Genomic DNA, 19651 nt, shown 5'->3' on the forward strand with positions numbered 1-19651 from the left:
CGGCTTAGAAGCAAAGCTGTCTTTATCCTCCTGATGGGAGGTGATAGGAAAAAGAGATTGCCGATCTGCAAAGGTGGGATGGCTTAAAGGCAAAGCTGCCTTTATGCTCTTGATGGGAGGTGATAGGAAAAAGAGATTGCCGATCCTTAGAGGTGGGACGGCTTAAAGGCAAAGCTGCCCGTTACCCTCCTGATGGGAGAGATACTCACAAAATCTGCGTGTTCCAGGAGCCCCACGTTCAGGCGCCAGCTGCAGGGGTCTCTCCCTCTCTTCGCGGGTCGTTGGCCACCGGTCCACGAGGGCAGGGGGAGCAGAAGCGACGAACAGGGTCAGGACAGCCAGTGAGCACTGACAGAAGAAAGCCTTTCAGGGGAGGCTGGTCCCAGGTGCAGTGAAACAGCAGTGATACAGCTCCAGACACAGTGAAACAGCTCCGTTTATTCAGTGGGAAAACTAGAGAAATTATAGTGTGGAGGCAGTAGCCAAAGCCTTAGCTGATAGGTGCTCATAGTATGCTTTATTTACATGTGGTAGTGGGCTCCTATCATATAGATTATCATATAGAAAAAAACCTAGGGGTAGTTTTCACTCCAGGTAACTATGCCAAAGGTCATGTTCCAAATAAGGTCAGACATCTGTGCTTGGTGGCACTTTCCAGGTAAGCCAGGAAGAGAGCAGGAGGCCCCCTGCTGAAAAGGGGAGTCCTTCCATTTGGTTCCAAGCCCTTAGGGCTATCCGGACATGGAGAACTACAACCCTAACAGCAGGGTTTCCCAACAGATTATGAGATTTTTCCACAATGTACTTGTACTTTAACTTTATCTTCATTGAGGATTAAATGTTGAGGAGGAAAAGGGAAGTAGATAAGCAAACTTAAGGACGGAATGAGACACTTTTCTGTTCCCATTGCCAGAGTTAACTTACTGTGGCAAGACTCAACTTTGGTGACAACTACACTTGTTGTAAGGTTCATCTGCACCCTGTTCTCAGATGCTACTTCATCCTTAGCACTTTCATCATTCATTGCCATGGTGTGCGCATGCGTGCATGCATGTGTCTGTGTGTGTGCCACACACCTCATGCCAGCTTATCTGCCATTTTCAGTACCCCATCTAGCTTTAAAAAATTATTTTATGTAAAATATATATTTTTTATGTGTATGAGTGTTTTTCCTACATGTATATAAGTACACCATGTGGGTACAATGCCTAAAGAGGCCGGAAGAGGGTGTCGGATCCCCTGGAACTGAAGTACAGATGGTAACCATGTGTGTTGGGAACTGAACCCGGGTCCCTTACAAAGCAGCCACTGCTCTTAACTGCAGCCATCTTGCCAGCGCCCTCCCCCAGCCCTTTTGCCTCAGCTTCCAGATAACCTTAGAGTTCCATGGCAGAGCCCTCCACCGCACTATGCTGGGAAAACACAGTTCAGTGCTGCGGTTTTTCCTACTAGCGACTCCCATCTTTTCCAAAAAAACAGATTAATCAGAAAGCAAACAATTAAGCAGGAACCCCAGCACTCCTTTCTGTCAGTGTGTTCAGATTGGGGATGTGTACACATGTGTGCACAAACACACCCCTGAGATGGAAATGACACATGGACCCTGAACTGTTTTCTTCTAACTGGAAGATATGAAGAAATCTCTGGGCCCTTCCTGAGTGCTTTTCTCTACCTGTGGTTCATCTCGGGTAAAGGCAAGCTGCCAGATCAAGGCTGATCACATATTCTCCTTTAAGTGAAGCACTTTGATTTCCCCACTAGTGACATTTTAGGGTCAAAAGGAAATTCAGGGCTTTAACTTTCCTAATTCTGGAAACTCTTTTGCTTAGTCCTATGGGACTTAGGATTGTTGGGGCTTTTTAAAAAAATTTTTTTATTATTTTTAGTTTATGTGTATGCTTGTATTGCCTGCATTTAGGTAAGTGCACCCATGTTGTGCAATGCCCACGGATGTCAGAAGAGGCTGTTGGATCCCCTAGGACTGGAGTTATGGACAGTTGTTAGCTGCCATGCGGGTGCTGGAAGGCTTTTGTCTTTTTTTGTCCTTTTGAGACAGGGTCTCCCTATAGCCCCAGCTGTCCTGGAACTCACTATGTAGACCAGGCTGGCCTAGAACTCACAGAGATCCATCTGCCTCTGCCTCCCAAGTGCTGGGATTAAAGGCATGTCCCACACCCGGCAAGGCTTTTGTCTTTTAATGATAAATTAGTGCTGAGTTATCTGAAGGTTGGACTTTGCCCAGCCATTTTTGTCAACTGGGCGTCTAACAGTATTATTTCTGTACACTGTCTCAGCTGGAGTTACAGATTGTGAACTTAGATCTACCATTTTATTGTCACACACAGAAGTCTTTCCTGTCCCACTCCCAGTCTTCATTTTCTAAAATTTCCCTAAATCATAAGACAGAAAAAAATAAGTCTGAAGAAAAGTGTGAAAATTTATTTCTTTCAAATAAAATCTGTTCCCTTATGAGAAGGTACAGATGGCCTAGAGGGAGCTGGGATGTAGCTAAGTGACAGAGCGCTCACTTGCTCAAATGCCTCAAGTTCTGGGTTCAGTCTCTAGGACCACAGGGATGAGGGGACAGGGAAAGGCACATGTGAATGCGGAGGAGTCTTGACTCAAGAGTTTCAAGTTAGGCATTTGCTTATTCTTACTAATCCCTTAATTGAAGTAAATATTTCTGGGTGTGCAAATTACAGTGACTATTTTATGTTTAGTCTTTTCCCTGGGTCACAGACTGAGTAAGTAAAAGAGCTGAGAACACAAAATAGACTTATATCATCTTGAGCCTTACTGGGATTCAACTACCTCTGATTTACCACGCATTACTCTGAGGAAGACCTTAGCTCCCATTTTCCACATCCCTTAAGACGGCTTAAAAAAATACAACTTCTGGCAGGGTGTGGTGGCTCACGCCTTTAATCCTAGCACTTGGGAGGCAGAGGCAGGCAGATGAGTTAGAAGCCAGACTGGTCTACATAGTGAGTTCCTGATGAGCTGGGGCTACAGGAAAAAGACCAAAAACTCTCTCTCTGGTGTGTAAGTGGAGGAATAGTTGCCTACCATGTAGATCTGGGTTTAATACCCAGCACCCAAAAAAAGTCTTATTTAGTTATGATGTACAAGAATATATCCACACACTGATTGCTTTTGCAGAGGACCCGGGTTCAAGTCCTAGCACCCACATGGCAGCTGACAACTGCCTGTAACTTTAATTCCAAGTGATCCCATACTTTCTTCTGACCTCCTTGGGCATTGCACAACACGGGTGCACTTACACACATGCAGGCAACACATATACAATAAAAATAATAAATAGGCCGGGTGTGGTGGCGCACGCCTTTAATCCCAGCACTTGGGAGGCAGAGGCAGGCAGATCTCTGTGAGTTCAAGGCCAGCCTGGTCTACATAGTGAGTTCCAGGACAGCTGGGGCTACAGGGAGTCCCTGTCTCAAAAAAATAAAATAAAATAAAAATATTAAAAAGATATATCCACACACAAATTCAAAATTTTTGTATGAGCCAGGCCTTTAATACCAGCATTGAGGAAGAAAAAGCAGGTGGATCTCTCAGTTCAAGGTCAGTTTGGTGTTCATAGTGAGTTCCAAGCCAGCCAGAGCTACATCTCAAAAAAAAAGTTATATTCTGTTGCTTTTCCTAATTCTGTGAGGACAAAAGTAACTCAGAAGTAAATTGAGATTGGTTAGAAATTTTTGATACTAAGACAAAGATTTTAATCACTGTTTCCCTAGGCATAGCTGACAGTTCCTATAACACAAATAAGCCACATAACAGAAGATGTTCACACCTAAAGGCCTTCAAGAAAATGGCCAAGATCCAAACTAATCAGCCCCCTTCCCTCAGACTTTGATAGCTTACATCTCATCAGCTTTTCTTAGTTTGGTTTATTTTTAAATTTTAATTGTTGGGTTTATTTAGTTATTATTTTTATTTTATGTGTATACGTGTTTTACCTGCATGTATGTAAGTGCACCGTGTGTGCAATGCCAGAAGAGGTGTTAGATCCCCTGGAACTGGAGGTATAGTCAGTTGTTAGCCACCATAAGGTGCTGGGAATTGAACCCAGATCTTCTGCAACAGCAGCCAGTGCTTTTAACCTCTGAGCCATCTCTCCAGTCCCTGTTGTTGTTTGTTAAAGAAACGGTTTCACTGTGTTTCCCAGATTACTGTCAAACTCCTGAGCAAAACCGATCTTCCACCTTACCCTCCAAAGTAGCTGGGACCCCAGCCACATGCCACTCACTCTACCCGCTTAGAGTGACATTTTTGTTTGTCCGCTAGTAAGTTTCTTTCATTAATGCTGCTAACAGCGGTCTCTTGCCATAGGTTCACCTTCTTTTCCTCCTTAGGAGGATGGCCTGTAGGCCTTTTGTCACTTCCCCTTTATATCGGATCTCCGCCATGTCCTTTAGTAATACCCAGAAGGCCTCTAGATGGCTGGTTCTGAGCTAGGCAGTCAGGGAAGAACAGGTCTGTTTTCCACCCACTCCTTAATCAGCTGGTGGGCAATGGCTAACTTGGGTGGCAACAAAAATGGAAAAGCCTCGTTCTGTTGCTGAAGAGTAGAGCCTGTTCTCCTCAGGGCTGTGACCACCTCATCACGACTGAACCAGGCAGCTGCCTCCAGTTCTCTCAAGTTTACCTGAATCTGAATGAGAAGGAAATTAAAAGAGTCAGTTAGGAACTATAAAATTTAAAATTTTATTTGTTTTTATTTTACGTGTATGAGTGTTTTGCCTCTATGTAAGTATACCTGTGTCATGGAGTATCTGTGGAGGACAGAAGAGGGCATAGGATCCCCTGGAACTGGAGTTATAGACAGTTGTTAGCCACCATGTGGATGCTGGGAATTGAACCCTGGTCCTCTACAAAAGCAGCCAGTGCTCTTAACTGCTGAGCCATCTCTCCAGCCTTTCTATGTAACTCTTTCAGTTAAAAAAGAACTTACAGGGGTAGCAAGATGGCTCAGCCAATAAAGGCTGCCAAGCCTCATGAACTGAGCTCAATTCCCAAGACCCCAAGGTTCTCAAACCCCCAGATGGACTCTGGCAGGTGTGCACGCACACACAAATAAATGTATAAAAATTTATTTTAGCTGGGTGTGGTGACACACACCTTTAATCCCAGCACTTGGGAGGCAGAGGCATGCGGATCTCTGTGAGTTCAAGGTCAGCCTGGTCTACATAGTGAGTTCCAGGGCAGCTGGGGCTACAGGGATACCCTGTCTCAAAAAGACAAAAAAAAATTTATTTTAAAAGAACCAAATTTATACAAATGTTATTCTTTCCTTAAAGTATAAAGGTTAATGGTACTAAAATCTAGACGTAATGTTATGCCAGGGTCTCCCTATAGTCCCAGTTGGCCTGGAACTCACTGAAGAACCAGGCTAGACTTGATTTCACAGAGCTCCACCTACATCTGCTGGGATTAAAGGGCGCACCACGACGCCTGGCTCAAAAGTTACACTCAGAAGTTCTGTAGTTTTATATCCTTCATCCCCAACTTCCTCACTAACTCTGAACAGTAAGATCAATGTCAAAATTAGTCATTAAATTTGATATGCGTAGCCCGCATGGTGGTGGATGCCTTTAGTCCCAGCACTTGGGAGGCAGAGGCAGGCAGATCTCTGTGAGTTCAAGGCCAGCCTGGTCTACAAAGCAAGTTCTACCCATCTCAAAAAGACCAAAACCAATTATTTTTTGATATGTGTAATGTGTCTCTATAAGGATCCTGTTACAATTTGAAGGTGAAAGATAAATTGTAGCATAAATGGTGTTGGCCCAACTGGGAACAAATGCAAGTGAATAAGACCTTTTTTTTTTTTTTTGGTCTTTTTGAGACAGGGTCTCCCTGTAGCCAAAGCTGACATCAAACTCACAGAGATCCACCTGCCTCTGCCCCCCAAGTGCTGGGATTAAAGGCATGTGCCACTACACCCAGCTGATTAGACCTTTTTTGTTTTGGTTTTAGTTTTTTTTTGTTTTTTGTTTTTTGTTTTTTTGTCTTTTTGAAGCAGGGTTTCCCTGTAGCCCCAGCTGTCCTGGAACTCACTATGTAGACCAGGCTGGCTTTGAACTCACAGATATCCGCCTGCCTCTGCCTCCCGAGTGCTGGGACTATAGGCATGAGCCACCATGCCTGGCTTAGACCCTTTTTTTAAAAAAAAATTTTTTTATTTATTATTTTTATTTTATGTGTATGAGTATATTGCCTGCATATATGTAAGTGTACCTATGTGGTGCAATGCCCAAGGAGGTCAGAAGAGAGCATGGAATTCCCCTGGAACTGGACTTATGGATGGTTGTTAGCTGTCATGTGGGTGTGGGAATCGAACCCAGGTCCTTTGAAGAGCAGCCAGTGCCCTTAACCACCTCAAGCCCTTGAACTTAGAGATCTGCCTGCCTCTGCCTCCTGAGTGCTGGGATTAAAGGCATGTGCCATCACTTCTGGTTGTTAATGAGTTTTAAAATGAAAGAAATCCTACATTTGCAACAAAGTGATGGTCCAGGAAGATGTACTAAGTGAAATAAGCCTGATATAGAAGGTCAGATTCTGCATGATCTCACCTGCATGTGAACTCTAAAATAGTCAAACACAGATGCAAAGAGCAGAATGCTAGTTCCCAAGGACTGGAAGGAGGGGAAATGAGGCACTGATCAAAGGATATCAAGTTTCACTTATACAAAATAAGTTTAGAAGCCCTGTACAGCATAGGGCCCATAATTAGTAATATTCTGTTGAATACATTAAAATAAGGCTTATGTTAATTACTCTTATCACAAAGAGAAAAAATAAAGAGTACAGGAAGAGTGAGGAAAAAGTTCCTAACACTGATAATGGTGACTGATTGATGGTTCCTGAGTGTATGCTTATCTCTAAACCCAACACGTTGTATGCATGAAATAGCTATAGACTTTTTTCTTAAACAGGGTCTCATGTACCCTGGGCTGGCCTCAATCTCTTGATCTACCTGTCTCCACCTCCCAAGTGTTGGGATTACATGTGTGGGATGCCACACTGAATTATGTGATGCTGAGGACTGAATTCATGACTTTGTATATGATAGGCAACCACTCTACCTACTGAGCTATACCCCCAGCCCATCTACAGACTTTTACATGTTAATTAGACTTCAACAGTCATTTCAGACTGGAAAGATGGCTTAGCAGTTAAGATCACTGGCTGCTCTTGCAGAGGACCCGGGTTCAATTCCCAGAAACTGTCCGTAACTCCAGTTCCAGGGGATCTGACACCCTCTTCTGATCTCCTCAAGCATTGCATGACATGGGTGCACTTAAATACATAAGACAAAATATCTTTTTTAAAAAAGAAAATTATTTCACGATTGAGATACATGCAAGAGAAAATAATTTTTTCATTGGTAGAATGCAAATTCCTTGAGGATATAAATTGTATCTTACATATCATTATATAATCCAAACAATGCTCATCAGGACAAGTGCTCAGGAAGTACTTACTGACCAACAAAGAAAACATAGCAGCATAAGAGAAAGTTCAGAATTTACCTCTGTCTGCCCTGGTTTCACGGTTGCATGACAAGCGATCATGAGAGAGCTATTAGGAAAGGGCCAGTGCTGGGAGGCAGAGTACTGTAGTCTTTCCACATCCAGTCCCACCTCTTCTGCAACTTCTCGCCGGACAGCCTCTTCCACATTTTCACCTGCAAGCACTCAGATTAATTCCGGACAGCCCTGGAGCAGGAAGATTGCATATCATATATCTGTATCATGACTCATTTGAGAAAGGAGTACAAAACTCGCTCTAAAGTCTCAATGTAATACTCATGAGCATGTCCTAAATGTTCTCTCAACACTAGGAATTGGGTGCTGAAGTTCAGTGCTTAAATCTAGTAAGTTCAGAATAATGCAGGTGCAGGATGGGAGGAGCTACAGCCCCAGCTGTAATACAACTCTTATTTTTACCAAACTAAAAAAGATAAAACAGTATAAAGAAAAATATAAACATGGAATTCTAGTGAGTATTCTGCATGTTGGTATATTTAAGGAGAAGTATACACATGTGTGCAATTTGTACATCAGAAAATAAGATGGGTTGATGGCAGGCTAGACAAATGGATAGATGAACAGGTGTGTGATAAAAGTAGTAAAAACTGCGGTAGCAGGTGGAAGGATGTTCTCTGTGTAATACTTCCAATGAGGCTTTGTTTGAAAGTTTACCCAATATTAGAAAATTACAATTACCGAAGACTGTTTTCTTGACCCGAAAGGGAAGAATGTTTGTGGTGAGAAGCACCAGGGTAACAGGACAAAGGCCTACTGTTTTTTAAATTTTTATTTATTATTTTTTTTCATATGTATGTGTGTATTGCCTGCATGTATGTAAGTGCACCCATGTTGTGCAATCCCTGCAGAGGACAGAAGAAGCCCTTGAATCCCCTGGAACTGGAGTTACAGACAGTTGTTAGCTGCCATGTGGATGCTGGGATTCAAACCCAAGTCTTCTGCAAGAACAGACAGTGTTCTTAATTGTTGAGCTATCTTTCCAGCCCCCAAAGGGCCTACTGTTAATCAGTGTTGTAATCTTCCTTTGTCACCTGCACACCTCCTAAACGCCTTACCTATATCACAAAAACCTGCTAAGGCAGAATATAATCCCTTGGGAAAGGAGCTCTGGCGGGCAAGCAGGCACCGGGCCCCATCTGACAGGAGAGTGATCACCACAGGAGCCATCTAGGAAAAGAGAGTAAACTGAGATGCTGGCACCTTGGAGCTAAACAAAGGATGGACAAGTATGAAGCCTGTGATCATGCAGGCTTCCTTCCCCCTGAGAGACTGGCAGCAGCCTTCTTGGGCCACTGCTCTCATTGTTTTTGAGGGGGGTTGACACAGGGTCTCAAGTAGCCCAGACCGTCTCCGCTTCCCAAGTGCTGAAACTATAAAGGAATGCTCACTTGTGGATAATAGATGATCTTATTAGAGGGACACACACGCTTGCTGCCAGCCATGTTCTTTATGGTGGGTTGTCCACTTTTGCTGCAGAACTGATGACTATCATGCCAACGGAGAAGAGCCTGAGCCTGGAATATAAAGATGGTCTGTTCAGAGAAATGCTGTCCAGAGCAGCTCATGGGGCATGCCAGGCCCTTTCTTGCTTGCTTTGAAAACATTTTAAATTTTATTGGAGGGGCGGTGTGTGCATGTGCCATAATGCATGTGTGAAGGTCAGAGGACAACTTTGTTGAGTTCTCTTCTACCTTTACAGGGGTTCCGGGGATTGAACTCAGGTCACCAAGTGCTTGTACAGCAATAACAGTTACCTGCTGAGCCATCCCACCAGCCCTAGCTCACCTACTTTAGTGGCTGCTGTTTAAAATGTAAGATCTAAATTTATTCCCCTACCATCAGAAATCAAAAAGAAAGCCTATTCTATGCAGTTTTCTCTCATACTTGGTTTTCAGTGCTGGAAATCAAATACAGCTTTCCATACCACAAAAGTACACTCCACTGAGTCATATCCCTAGACCAAAATATGTTTTAATTAATTAATTAATTAATTAATTAATTAATTTTGGTCTTTTTTTTTTGACACAGGGTCTCCCTGTAGCCCCAGCTGAACTGGAACTCACTATGTAGACCAGGCTGGCCTTGAACTCACAGAGATCCACCTGCCTCTGCCTCCCGAGTGAGTGCTGGGATTAAAGGTGTGCACTACCACACCTGGCTGTTATTTTTATTTTTTATGTGTATGGGTGTATTGCCTGAATGTAGGTAAGTGCACCCGTGTCATGTGTCATGCAATGCCCACAGAGGTCAGAAGAGGCTGTTGGATCCCCTGGGACTAGAGTTACAGTTTTTAGCTGCCATGTGGGTGCTAGGATTCGAACCTGGGTCTTCTGCAAGAACAGCCAGTGTTCTTAACCGCTAAGCTATCTCTCTAGCCCCCAAAAAATTATTTTAAAATTAAACATCCATGTACTCATGACCCAGATTAAAAGTAAACATTTCCATTTCCATTGTAAACATATATTCCTCAATAATAAAATAGTGATTTTTTTAAAAAAAGTAATTTGTGTGTGTGTGTGTGTGTGTGTGTGTGTGTGTGTGTGTCTGAGTGGGGGTATATGCATGCCATGGTGTGTGTGGAAGTCAGAGGACTACTTTAGGGAGATGGTCCTCACCTTCCACTGTGGTAAGGCAGGGTCTGTCATAGTGATTCTGATGCACAGTGCACTCCAGGTTAGCAGCTCATGAGCTTCCAGTCATTCTCCTGTCTCTGCCTTGGTCTCACCATAGGAGTACTGGATTACAGATGCACACCACAACATCTGGCTTTTTGCATGTGTTCCCAGGATGGAACTCAGATTATCAGGTGTGTGTGGCAAGTGTTTTCACTCACTGAGCCATCTGCTCAGCTCAACTGCTTATTTCTTGCAACTGAAAAATGCTTAGGGGTTTCTCTTTGATTTAGAATGAACAATTAAAATACCAAAGCATGTGTTGGCACATGTCTGTGATCCCAGCATTTGGGAAGTAGAGACAGAAGAATCAGGAGTTGAAGGCTGTCCTCAGCTGCATAGTGTAGTAAGTTAAAGGCTAGCCTTGGCTATGATTCTGTCTTTGTTTTTTGTTTTAAGACAGGGTATCCCTGTAACCCCAAATGGCCTGGAACTTACTATATAGATCAGGCTGGCCTCAAACTCACAGAAATCTGCCTGCCTGTGCCTCGTAAGTGCGTGTACACCACCATGCCTGGCTGAGATTCTGTCTTAAAAATTAAAAAAAAAATTAGTGGACCGGTGTGATGTCTGATCATGCTTTTCAGCTTGATGGGATGTACACTCACTATGAAAATAACTCTCCGGGCATATCTGTAAGGAATTATCTAGATTAGGTTAACTGAGGGGGGAAGAAGCCACCCAACTGTCCAACCATGGCTAGCAGCACTCTATGGGGTCCTGCATAGTGACCTGGGGTCCTGGAATGAACAAAAAGGAGAAAGCAAGCTGAGCTTCCATCTTTCTGGGCCTCCTGGCTATAGATGCAATGTGGCAGCCACCTCAAGCTCCTGCCGCCATGATTTTCTCATGAGGCTAGACCATATTCTGAAACCGTGAGCCAATAAACCCTTTCTCTCCAGTTTTTTTTTTTCAGGGTACGTTATCACAGCAGTAGGAAAAGTACTACATCTAGCATGCAGGAAATGCTGAGTTCAATCCCATTTCCACAGAAACCGGGCATAAGGAGGCATGCCTAGAATCCTAGTTTTTCAGAAGTGGAGGGAGGAGGATCAGAAGTTCAGGGTCATCCTCAGCTACATAGTGAGTTCAAGGACAGCCTGGAGTAAATGAGACACTAAATAAAAATCTCCCAAAACACCACAGCAAGTGAAATCTAAAGCTGTAAGAACAAGCTGTTAAAGTAATGTAAGAGGTTGCTAGGCCCTATTGCTACAGATAAGCATGTTCTTGCGTGATAACAGTCTTGACAGCAATTTGGCTAAAAGCAAAAGTGAAATGAGCAACAGTAAACAATCTTTCTATAGCACTTTGTTTTCAGCCAATGTTTATAGGAAGCAGCATGAGCTGTGGAAGAAGAAACATAAGTAGCACACCAGGCCTGTGTCTGCACACCTGCAGTAGCCCATGCATGCAACTGTACTGTACTTCCTACAGAACTGAGAAACCAGAATCTACCGTGAACAGCAAGGAGGAATCCATTGAGTTCAGCTGAAGAAGAGCCTTCCTCATTGTGATGAAAGATGCTTTGAGCTCTGCCTCTAGTTCAGATTTTGGTAAGGAGGCTAGAAGAGTAGAAAAGAAAATGAAATTAAACAAATGTTCAACTGTGTCAGGTGTGGCAGCACACACCTTTAATCCCAGCGCTAGGGAGGCAGAGGCAGGTGGATTTCTGGGAGATCAAGGCCAGCCTGGTCTACATAGCAAGTTCCAGGCCAGCCTGGTCTATATAGTGAAACCTGTCTCAAAACAAACAAATGGCCAACTTTACCTATGGGCCCCTACTATGCAGTCCATCTTGTCACAGCAGCATTTCCCAAACTTGTCTAATAAGACTCATCTAGGGAATGTGAAAAATACACAGGTTCTCAAGCTCCGAAGTAAGGGTGTGTGTGTAATGTTACCATGAAGTAGTTTTGGGTTCTCAAATCTGCACTTTTGAATATGTATGTATGTGTGTTTGTGTATGTACATTTTTAAAAAATTTTTTATTTTTTGTGTATGAGTGTATTGCTTGCATGTATATGAGTGCACCTGTGTCGTGCAATGACGTGGAGGTCAGAAGAGAGCTTTGGATTCCCCTGGAACTGGAGGGTTTTTTGGGGGGGGTCTTTTTGAGACAGGGTTTCCCTGTAGCCCCAGCTGGCCTTGAACTCACAGAGATCAGCCTGCCTCTACCTCCCAAGTGGTGGGATTAAAGGTGTGCACCACCTTAAAACTCCCTGGAACTGGAGTTTTAAGGATGGTTCATAGCCACCATGTGGGTGCTGGGAATCGAACTCAGGTCCTCTGCAAGAGCAATCAGTGCTCTTAACAGCTGAGCCATCTCTCCAGCCCCTGTATGTACATTTTTTAAAACATGTACCAGATGATTCTTAGTCTGGGAAACCATTAGAGTACAGTATTTCTCAAGATCCTCTTGAGGACAGAAAGCCCATTTGCCTTAGTGACACATAGCCTTGGAAAAGAGATGCACTAGGATGTCTAAGCCTATGTGAACAGCCCCCACTATCGTTTTATTTATACTCAGACACTAAAGAGAGAAGGAAAGCCTAATAGTAACCCATGAACCTAGAATCGAGTGGTTCCAAAGAGTAGGTTTGAAGTTCTGGAACTCCTCTGTGCTACAGTTTTTATTTCACTACTTTGGTAAAAAGAGTAAGAATGATACCATTATACTTTTTGTTGTTTTTGAGACAGGGTCTCAAAACAGAGAACTTTTTAATTTTTGCTGTGGCCAAGCTGGCCATACCCTCTGAGGGTGAGGATGGTCTTCACTCCTCAGGCTTCTGCCTCCACCTCCCAGGTGCTGGGTTTGAGCATATACCACAATGCCTGGCTTCTGTTCTGTTTTTTTGAGACAGGGGCTCACTATTTAGCTCAGGCTGGCCTTGAACTCAAAATTCTTCTGCCTCAGCTTCTCAAGTATTGGGATTATATGTGCCATACCCAGTTTTGCTCACATGAATTTTAAAATATTTATGAAATAGGCAAGATATAAAATGTATAATGTGTGGGGTGTGGTGGTGCACATCTTTAACCCCAGCACTCAGGAGGTAGAAGCAGGTAGATCTCTGTGAATTCAAAGCCAGCCTGGTCTACAAAGTGAGTTCCAGTCCATCTGGGGCTATAGGAAGACCCTGTCTCAAAAAGATTAAAAAAAATGTATGGGGAATAATAATATAAGCATGTGTACTCACCATTTGGAAAGAAATAACTAAAATGCCCTTTATTTTCATCTGGGTATGGTGGTGCATGTCTGTAAACCCAGCATGTAGGAGGCTGAGGCCGGACTGAGTTTGAGGCCAGCCTGGGCTATGTAGCAATTCCAGGCTTAAGTTGAATAGCAAATCTGTCTTGGAAACAAATCTTTTTAGCTGTTTTGTTTTGTTTTGTTTCTCATTTGAGACAGGGTCTCACTCTCTAGCACTGGCTGGCCTGGAACTTGATACATAGATCAGGCTAGCCTTGAACTCTTGGGAATCCATGTGCCTCTGCCTCCCAAATGCTGGCAGTTAAATAAACAGGCATGCACCACCATGGCCAGCTCAAAAAAAAAAAAAAAAAAAAGTCCTTTAGTACATAGCAGTGCTTTTAATGTTCTTACTTTGAAAAAATTGATGTTTTTGTATTCCCAACATTTTCTTTTAAATGATATTACATGAAATCCCAAAGTCTGAGAACAGCAGGGAAGCCCCTTTTAGGAACAGGGTTATGTACCATGTTTGGAAGAGGAGCTATTCAGACCTAGATCCAAAGCAAACCACGCTTCATGCTGGTCGGAGCACCCAATCAGCACGGACTCTTCTATTCTTTGTGCGCCCTGTCCAAACTTGCCCAGGAGCCCTTCCAACTCTAAACAAAAAAAAGGAAAGGGAGAAACACATAAAACAAGGATTTCGATCACATCACCACAGCATTAGTAGACTTACAGAAAATCATGTACTTCTGCTTAAAGTATACAATTGCCCCCTTAGAATCTGTTGGGGTCTGCTGACAAAATGCTTCTCACATACCCAAATCTACATGTGTTCAAATCCCTTATATAGAGTGACATTTTTCAGTAACCCATACACATCCTCTCACATACTTTAAACCCTCTTGTTTGCTTAAAATGCCTAGTAGCAGGAGCTGGAGAGATGGCTCAGTGGTTAAAAACACTGGCTGCTCTTGCAGAGGACCTGGGTTCAATTCCCAGCACCCACATGGTTGCTAACAACCGTCCATAACTCCAGTTCCTGGGGATCTGACACCCTCTTTTGACCTCCAAAAGCACGGACATGGGTGCACTTACCTACATGCAGGCAATACACTCATACACATAAAAAATAAATTTTTTTTTTGGTCTTTTTGAGCCAGGGTCTCCCTGTAGCCCCAACTGTCCTGGAACTCACTATGTAGACCAGGCTGGCCTTGATCTCACAGGGATCCACCAGCCTCTGCCTCCCAAGTGCTGGGATTAAAGGCATGTGCCACCACACCTGGCCTAAAAAATAATTTTTAAAAAGCCCAATAATAATACACTTATGTCCATAGTTGTTATATTGTTTCTTTAGAGAAAATAACAAGAATGAAAGTCTGTCCATGCTTAATACAGCACAGATTTCAGTTTTATTGCCAATGTGCCCTCAATTGGACTGTTACAGGATCCCGCCCCCTCTGCTCCCAGCAACTGAACCTAGGCCCTCAAGCATGTTGGTGAAGCACTGTACCACTGAGCTACATTCCCCATTGCTCAGATTTTAAAAATGTACTTTCAGTCCACACTTGAATCTGAGGAAATGGATGCTAACTGCATGTAGCCTAAAGTCCCTGCCCTGAAGCTAACTAGCTGTGTATCTTCAGACTAATCACGTAACCTCCCTTGCTCTGTTTTTGTTTATTGTTGTTGCTTGAGTTTGTTTTTTCAATTATATTTATGTTGTTGGGAGTAGGTGCACATGTGGATGTCAGAGCACAACTTTCAAGAGTTGGTGGTCTCTTTCCACCATGTGAATCTGGGGCTTGAAGGGTAAAGGTTTCACAACAAGAACGTTTACCCACTGAGCCATCTCACAGGACCTTAACTTTTTTTTTTTTGAAATAGGGCTTTACATAGCTGAGGTTGGCCATGAACTTTTTTTAAAAAAATATTTTATTTTTTACTTTATTTTATTTGTATGATTGTATTGCCTACATGTATGTAAGTGCACCTATGTTGTCCAATGCCCACAGAGGTCAGAAGAAGGCACCGGAGTCCCTGGAACTGGAGTTACAGTTATTAGCTGCCATGTGGGCACTGGAAATCGAACTCAAGTCCTCTGCAAGAGCAGCCAGTGCTCTTAACGGCTGAGCCATCTCTCCAGCCCAGCCATGAACTCTTGATCCCTCTGCCTCTACCTCCTAAGTGCTGGGAGATTATACATATGCATCACCAAGTCTGGAGTTACTTATTATCTCTTGGCCTACACTTTTTTGGGGGGGGGCTCTTTTTGAGACAGGGCCTCTCTATAGCTCCAGCTGGCCTGGAACTCACAGAGATCCGCTTGCCTCTGCCTCCCGAGTGCTGGGAATAGGTGTGCACCACTGTGCCCGACTTATTTTATTTTATTTATTTATTTATTTTTGGTCTTTTTGAGACAGGGTCTCCCTGTAGACCAGGCTGGCCTTGAACTCACAGAGATCCATCTGACTCTGCCTCCCAAGTGCTGGGAAAAAGCATGCGCCACCACGCCAGGCCTTTTATTTTATTTTTTTATTTTATTTATTATTTTTATTTTATGTGTACGCATGTATTGCCTGCCTGTAGGTAAATGTGCCCATGTCGTGCAGTGCCCGCGGAGGTCAGAAGAGGCTGTTGGATCCTCTGGGACTGGAGTTACGGACAGATGTTAGCTGCCATGTGGGTGCTGGGATTCGAACCTGGGTCTTCTACAAAAAGAACCAGTGTTCTTAACTGCTGAGCCACGTCTCCAGCCCCTATTTTATTATTTTTTTAAGAAAGGGTCTCCCTGTAGCCCCAGCTGGCCTGGAACTCACTATGTAGACAAGATGGCCTTAAATTTTTATCTAATTAAAATTAAGTTACAATGCAAACTTTATTGTTTTTGTCAGATTTTTTTGTCTTTTTTGAAACAGGGTCTCCCTGTAGCCCCAGCTGGCCTGGAACTCACTTTGTAGACTAGGCACAAACTTTCACTATAGAGAAATGCAAATTATTTGGGGCTTTTTAATGTGGTCTGTCATGACTACTCAATTGCCGCTATAGTACAGAAGCCAGCAAAGACAGTATGTCAGCCAACAGGTGTGGCTGTGCTCCAGCACAATTTCACTTACAAGAAGGCAGCAGGTCTGATTTGAAGAGCAGTTTGGTGAATCTCTGTTTTCAGGCATTAGTGGTACATATCATCACTCAATAATATCTAACCGAGTAACTAAAGTTCAAGCAACAGACTATTAATTGGCAGAAGCAGTTATATCACCTTGAGACCTAAAAGCTGTTTGAAAAATCTGAACTCTGAAGTGCAAGGATACTTTTGGAGCTTCAATATAGACTGAATTCCACCTAGCCGCTGCAGACTTGCCTATTCCAAGGATACACTTTGGGCTTACCTGATAGGCTAAGCCGGGGGACCAGATAGCCTCGTCCTGATGCCTGAAGCAAAGGAGCCAGGTCATGAAAGAGGTAAAATGCTCCTGTTTGCTGGGCCTTCTTACAGGCATCATTATCTTCCCTCAGTTCAAATAAATACCTGTGTTTGAGAAATAAGCCATTAGAAGATCATCCTTAAGTAAAGGTGCTTGCTACCAAGTCTGACAACCTGAGTTCGATCCCCAGAACCCACATAGTGGAAGGAGAAATCCGACAAGCTGTCCTCTGATCTTCACATGTGTCATGGCATATGCATCCACCCACATGAACATACCCCAAAGATGTAAGTAAATAAATGAAATATGCTTAGTTACTTGTATATCATTCATTTGGGGGAATTTTATATAACTGTCCTGTACAGTTTTATGAATGTCTGTATGTATGACAGAATTGGGAGCCAAACCCAGGGACTTGCACATGGTAGGCGAACACTATAATGCTGAGCCATACTCTCAGTTCTCTTTTCCCTTAGTCCCAGCACTCAGGAGGCTAGAAGTAGGCAGACCTGTGAGTTCAAGGCCAGCTTGGTCTACATAGTGAGTTCCAGGCCAGCTGGAGCTACAGGAAGACCCTGTCTCAAAAAGACAAAAAAAATTATCTTTTATTATTTTTATTTTATTTTATGTGTATACATATTGCCTACATGCATGTACGTGCACCCATGTTGTATAATGCCCATGGAGATCAGAACAGGGTGTCAGATCCCCTGAAACTGGAGTTATAGACAGTTATTAGCTTCCACATGGGTACTGGGAACTGAACCTGGGTCCTCTGCAAGAGCAGCCAGTGCTCTTAACTGCTGAACCATCTCTCCAGCACCTTTTCACTTAAAAAAAAAAAAAGATTTTTAAAAAAAGTTTTCATTCACGTGGTTGTGTGTGTGTGTGTGTATGTGTATGCATGTGCACACGCGTGGATTCCCTGGAGTTGGAGTTACAGGCAACTGTGAGCTGCCTGACATGGGTGCTGGGAATTGAACTCAGGTCCTCTGGAAAAGTAGCTAGTACTCCTAACCGCTGAGCCATCTCCCAGCCTCTTTTTTCCCTTTTTGAGACAATGCCTCACTAAAGTGGCCTGGCTGGTCTTGAACTCACTCTGTAGCCCAGGCAGGCCTTGAACTTATAATCCTCCTGCTGCAGCCCCTGGAGTAGGTGGGATGACAGGTCTGTGCCATCATGCCCAATTCCATTCATTTATTCAGCCGTGCATTTGTTTCTTTGTCCCAAGGCTCACCTGCCCACACTTCTGTGCTTGCGTCATTACGCTGTGACTATGACCTCCCTAAGGACAGGGTCTACCAGTCTTGGCTTTGCATCTCAGTAACTAGCATATTAAATGACCTAAGTCAATAAATTTTTATTGACTTGAACTTCAAGGGTAATAAATATTTACTGAATTGAACTTCAAGGTACTTGGCCAATATTACACAATGAGGCAAGACTTTACAGTCAGTGGACTGAAAGGAAAGAAGTACAAATATAAAAACGTCAACACGGCATTCTACAGACGGGAGCGGACTTTATTACCGCAGAGACGGAAAACACTGTTACTTCAGTTCACTTTTATTCACTCTAGGGAAGATAAGGAACAAACTTTATGCTCACTGCACCCTTGCTTCAGACTCTTGGCTCCTAAGGTGGACAGGGTTAGCTCCCTAAGCATACTACAGGGACCTCTGATGAAGCCCAGTCTGGACCTAATTAATTAGTAAGGATATTTTCAGTAACCAAAATAAAAATATGGAGTAAGAAAACTTTGTGTTGGTTTCTCAAAGGATATAGTAAAGCAAATTCTAGGCTTTTCTAGTACCTTCATTAAGGGTGGTCTGAGTCTGTTCATTAAAGAGCTTTGAAAATGAAGTCAGAGTCCTTGTGATGCAGTGGTGACTAAATGAAGATTCTCTTGAGGGACCAAGTATTAACTGTGTTTGCCTGTTAAAATCCTAAAACAGGGCTAGGGATACAGTTCAGTGGTAGACTGCTTGTCTAGCATGTGAAAGACCCTGGGTTCGAGCCCCAGCACTGAAGAAAAAAAGACTTCTGAGTCCTAAAATGGACTCTCCAGTATATGCCGTATTTTGTCAACTAAGTGGGAAGTGTGTTTCCCAGATGTTTTCTGTAGGACCTGGGAACATTTATAACATCAGTAGGCACAGTAGGCATAGCATTAAAACACGAAGCAAAAGAACAAACACCCCAGTACCCGTCTTTAGGAATCTTCTCCACCTAGTAAAAGGAGTAAGCTCTTTATGAACAGAAAACTAGAGAAACCTGATCTTTTAAAGCTTGTGATATTTTCAAACGTGTTTTGAATAACTGTGGCCTCCAGGAGTAAAGACTCATTAATGTCAAACGAGAGACAAATGACGCTCAGAAACAACCAATATGGGCAACAAAATAAGCACTTCTGCCTTGGAAACGAGTGGGCGTGGTACAACCTGTGCTTTGCCACAGATCCTAAAACCAAACCGCCTACCAAACACCAACGCTAGGGTCTTGAACCAATGGCTTCACTGAACCCAGAAACGAGAGCCAAAGTTCCATATACGCTTCTCAATAAGGAACTCATTTTCTCCCATTAATTGTCATACCATGGAAGCTATGACACTCTTTTTACCAAGGTTGAAAATAAATTATTATTTTTTTATTATTTATTTATTTATTTTTGTCTTTTTGAGACAGGGTCTCCCTGTAATCCCAGCTGGTCTGGAACTCACTATGTAGACCAGGCTGGCCTTGAACTCACAGACATCTGCCTGCCTCTGCCTCCTGAGTCCTGGG

At 43.2% G+C, this 19651-nt stretch overlaps 1 protein-coding gene across 1 annotated transcript in view; it reads right to left on the reverse strand.

The window, feature by feature from the left end:
• Window positions 1-4023: 4023 nt before the first annotated feature.
• Nudt13 (nudix hydrolase 13) overlaps window positions 4024-19651 on the reverse strand; it is a gene marked incomplete at its 5' end in the record, with an annotated part of 18464 nt that continues 2836 nt past the window's right edge. The window contains 8 exon segments of the mRNA XM_008836614.3: window positions 4024-4495; window positions 4498-4672; window positions 7551-7705; window positions 8624-8735; window positions 8957-9082; window positions 11699-11805; window positions 13961-14095; window positions 16832-16971. Coding sequence (XP_008834836.3) covers window positions 4473-4495; window positions 4498-4672; window positions 7551-7705; window positions 8624-8735; window positions 8957-9082; window positions 11699-11805; window positions 13961-14095; window positions 16832-16971 — 973 coding nt within the window.

This window comes from Nannospalax galili, unplaced genomic scaffold (genome assembly GCF_000622305.1).
Source record: "Nannospalax galili isolate Female #2095 unplaced genomic scaffold, S.galili_v1.0 scaffold1437, whole genome shotgun sequence".
Classification (NCBI taxonomy): Eukaryota; Metazoa; Chordata; class Mammalia; order Rodentia; family Spalacidae; genus Nannospalax; species Nannospalax galili.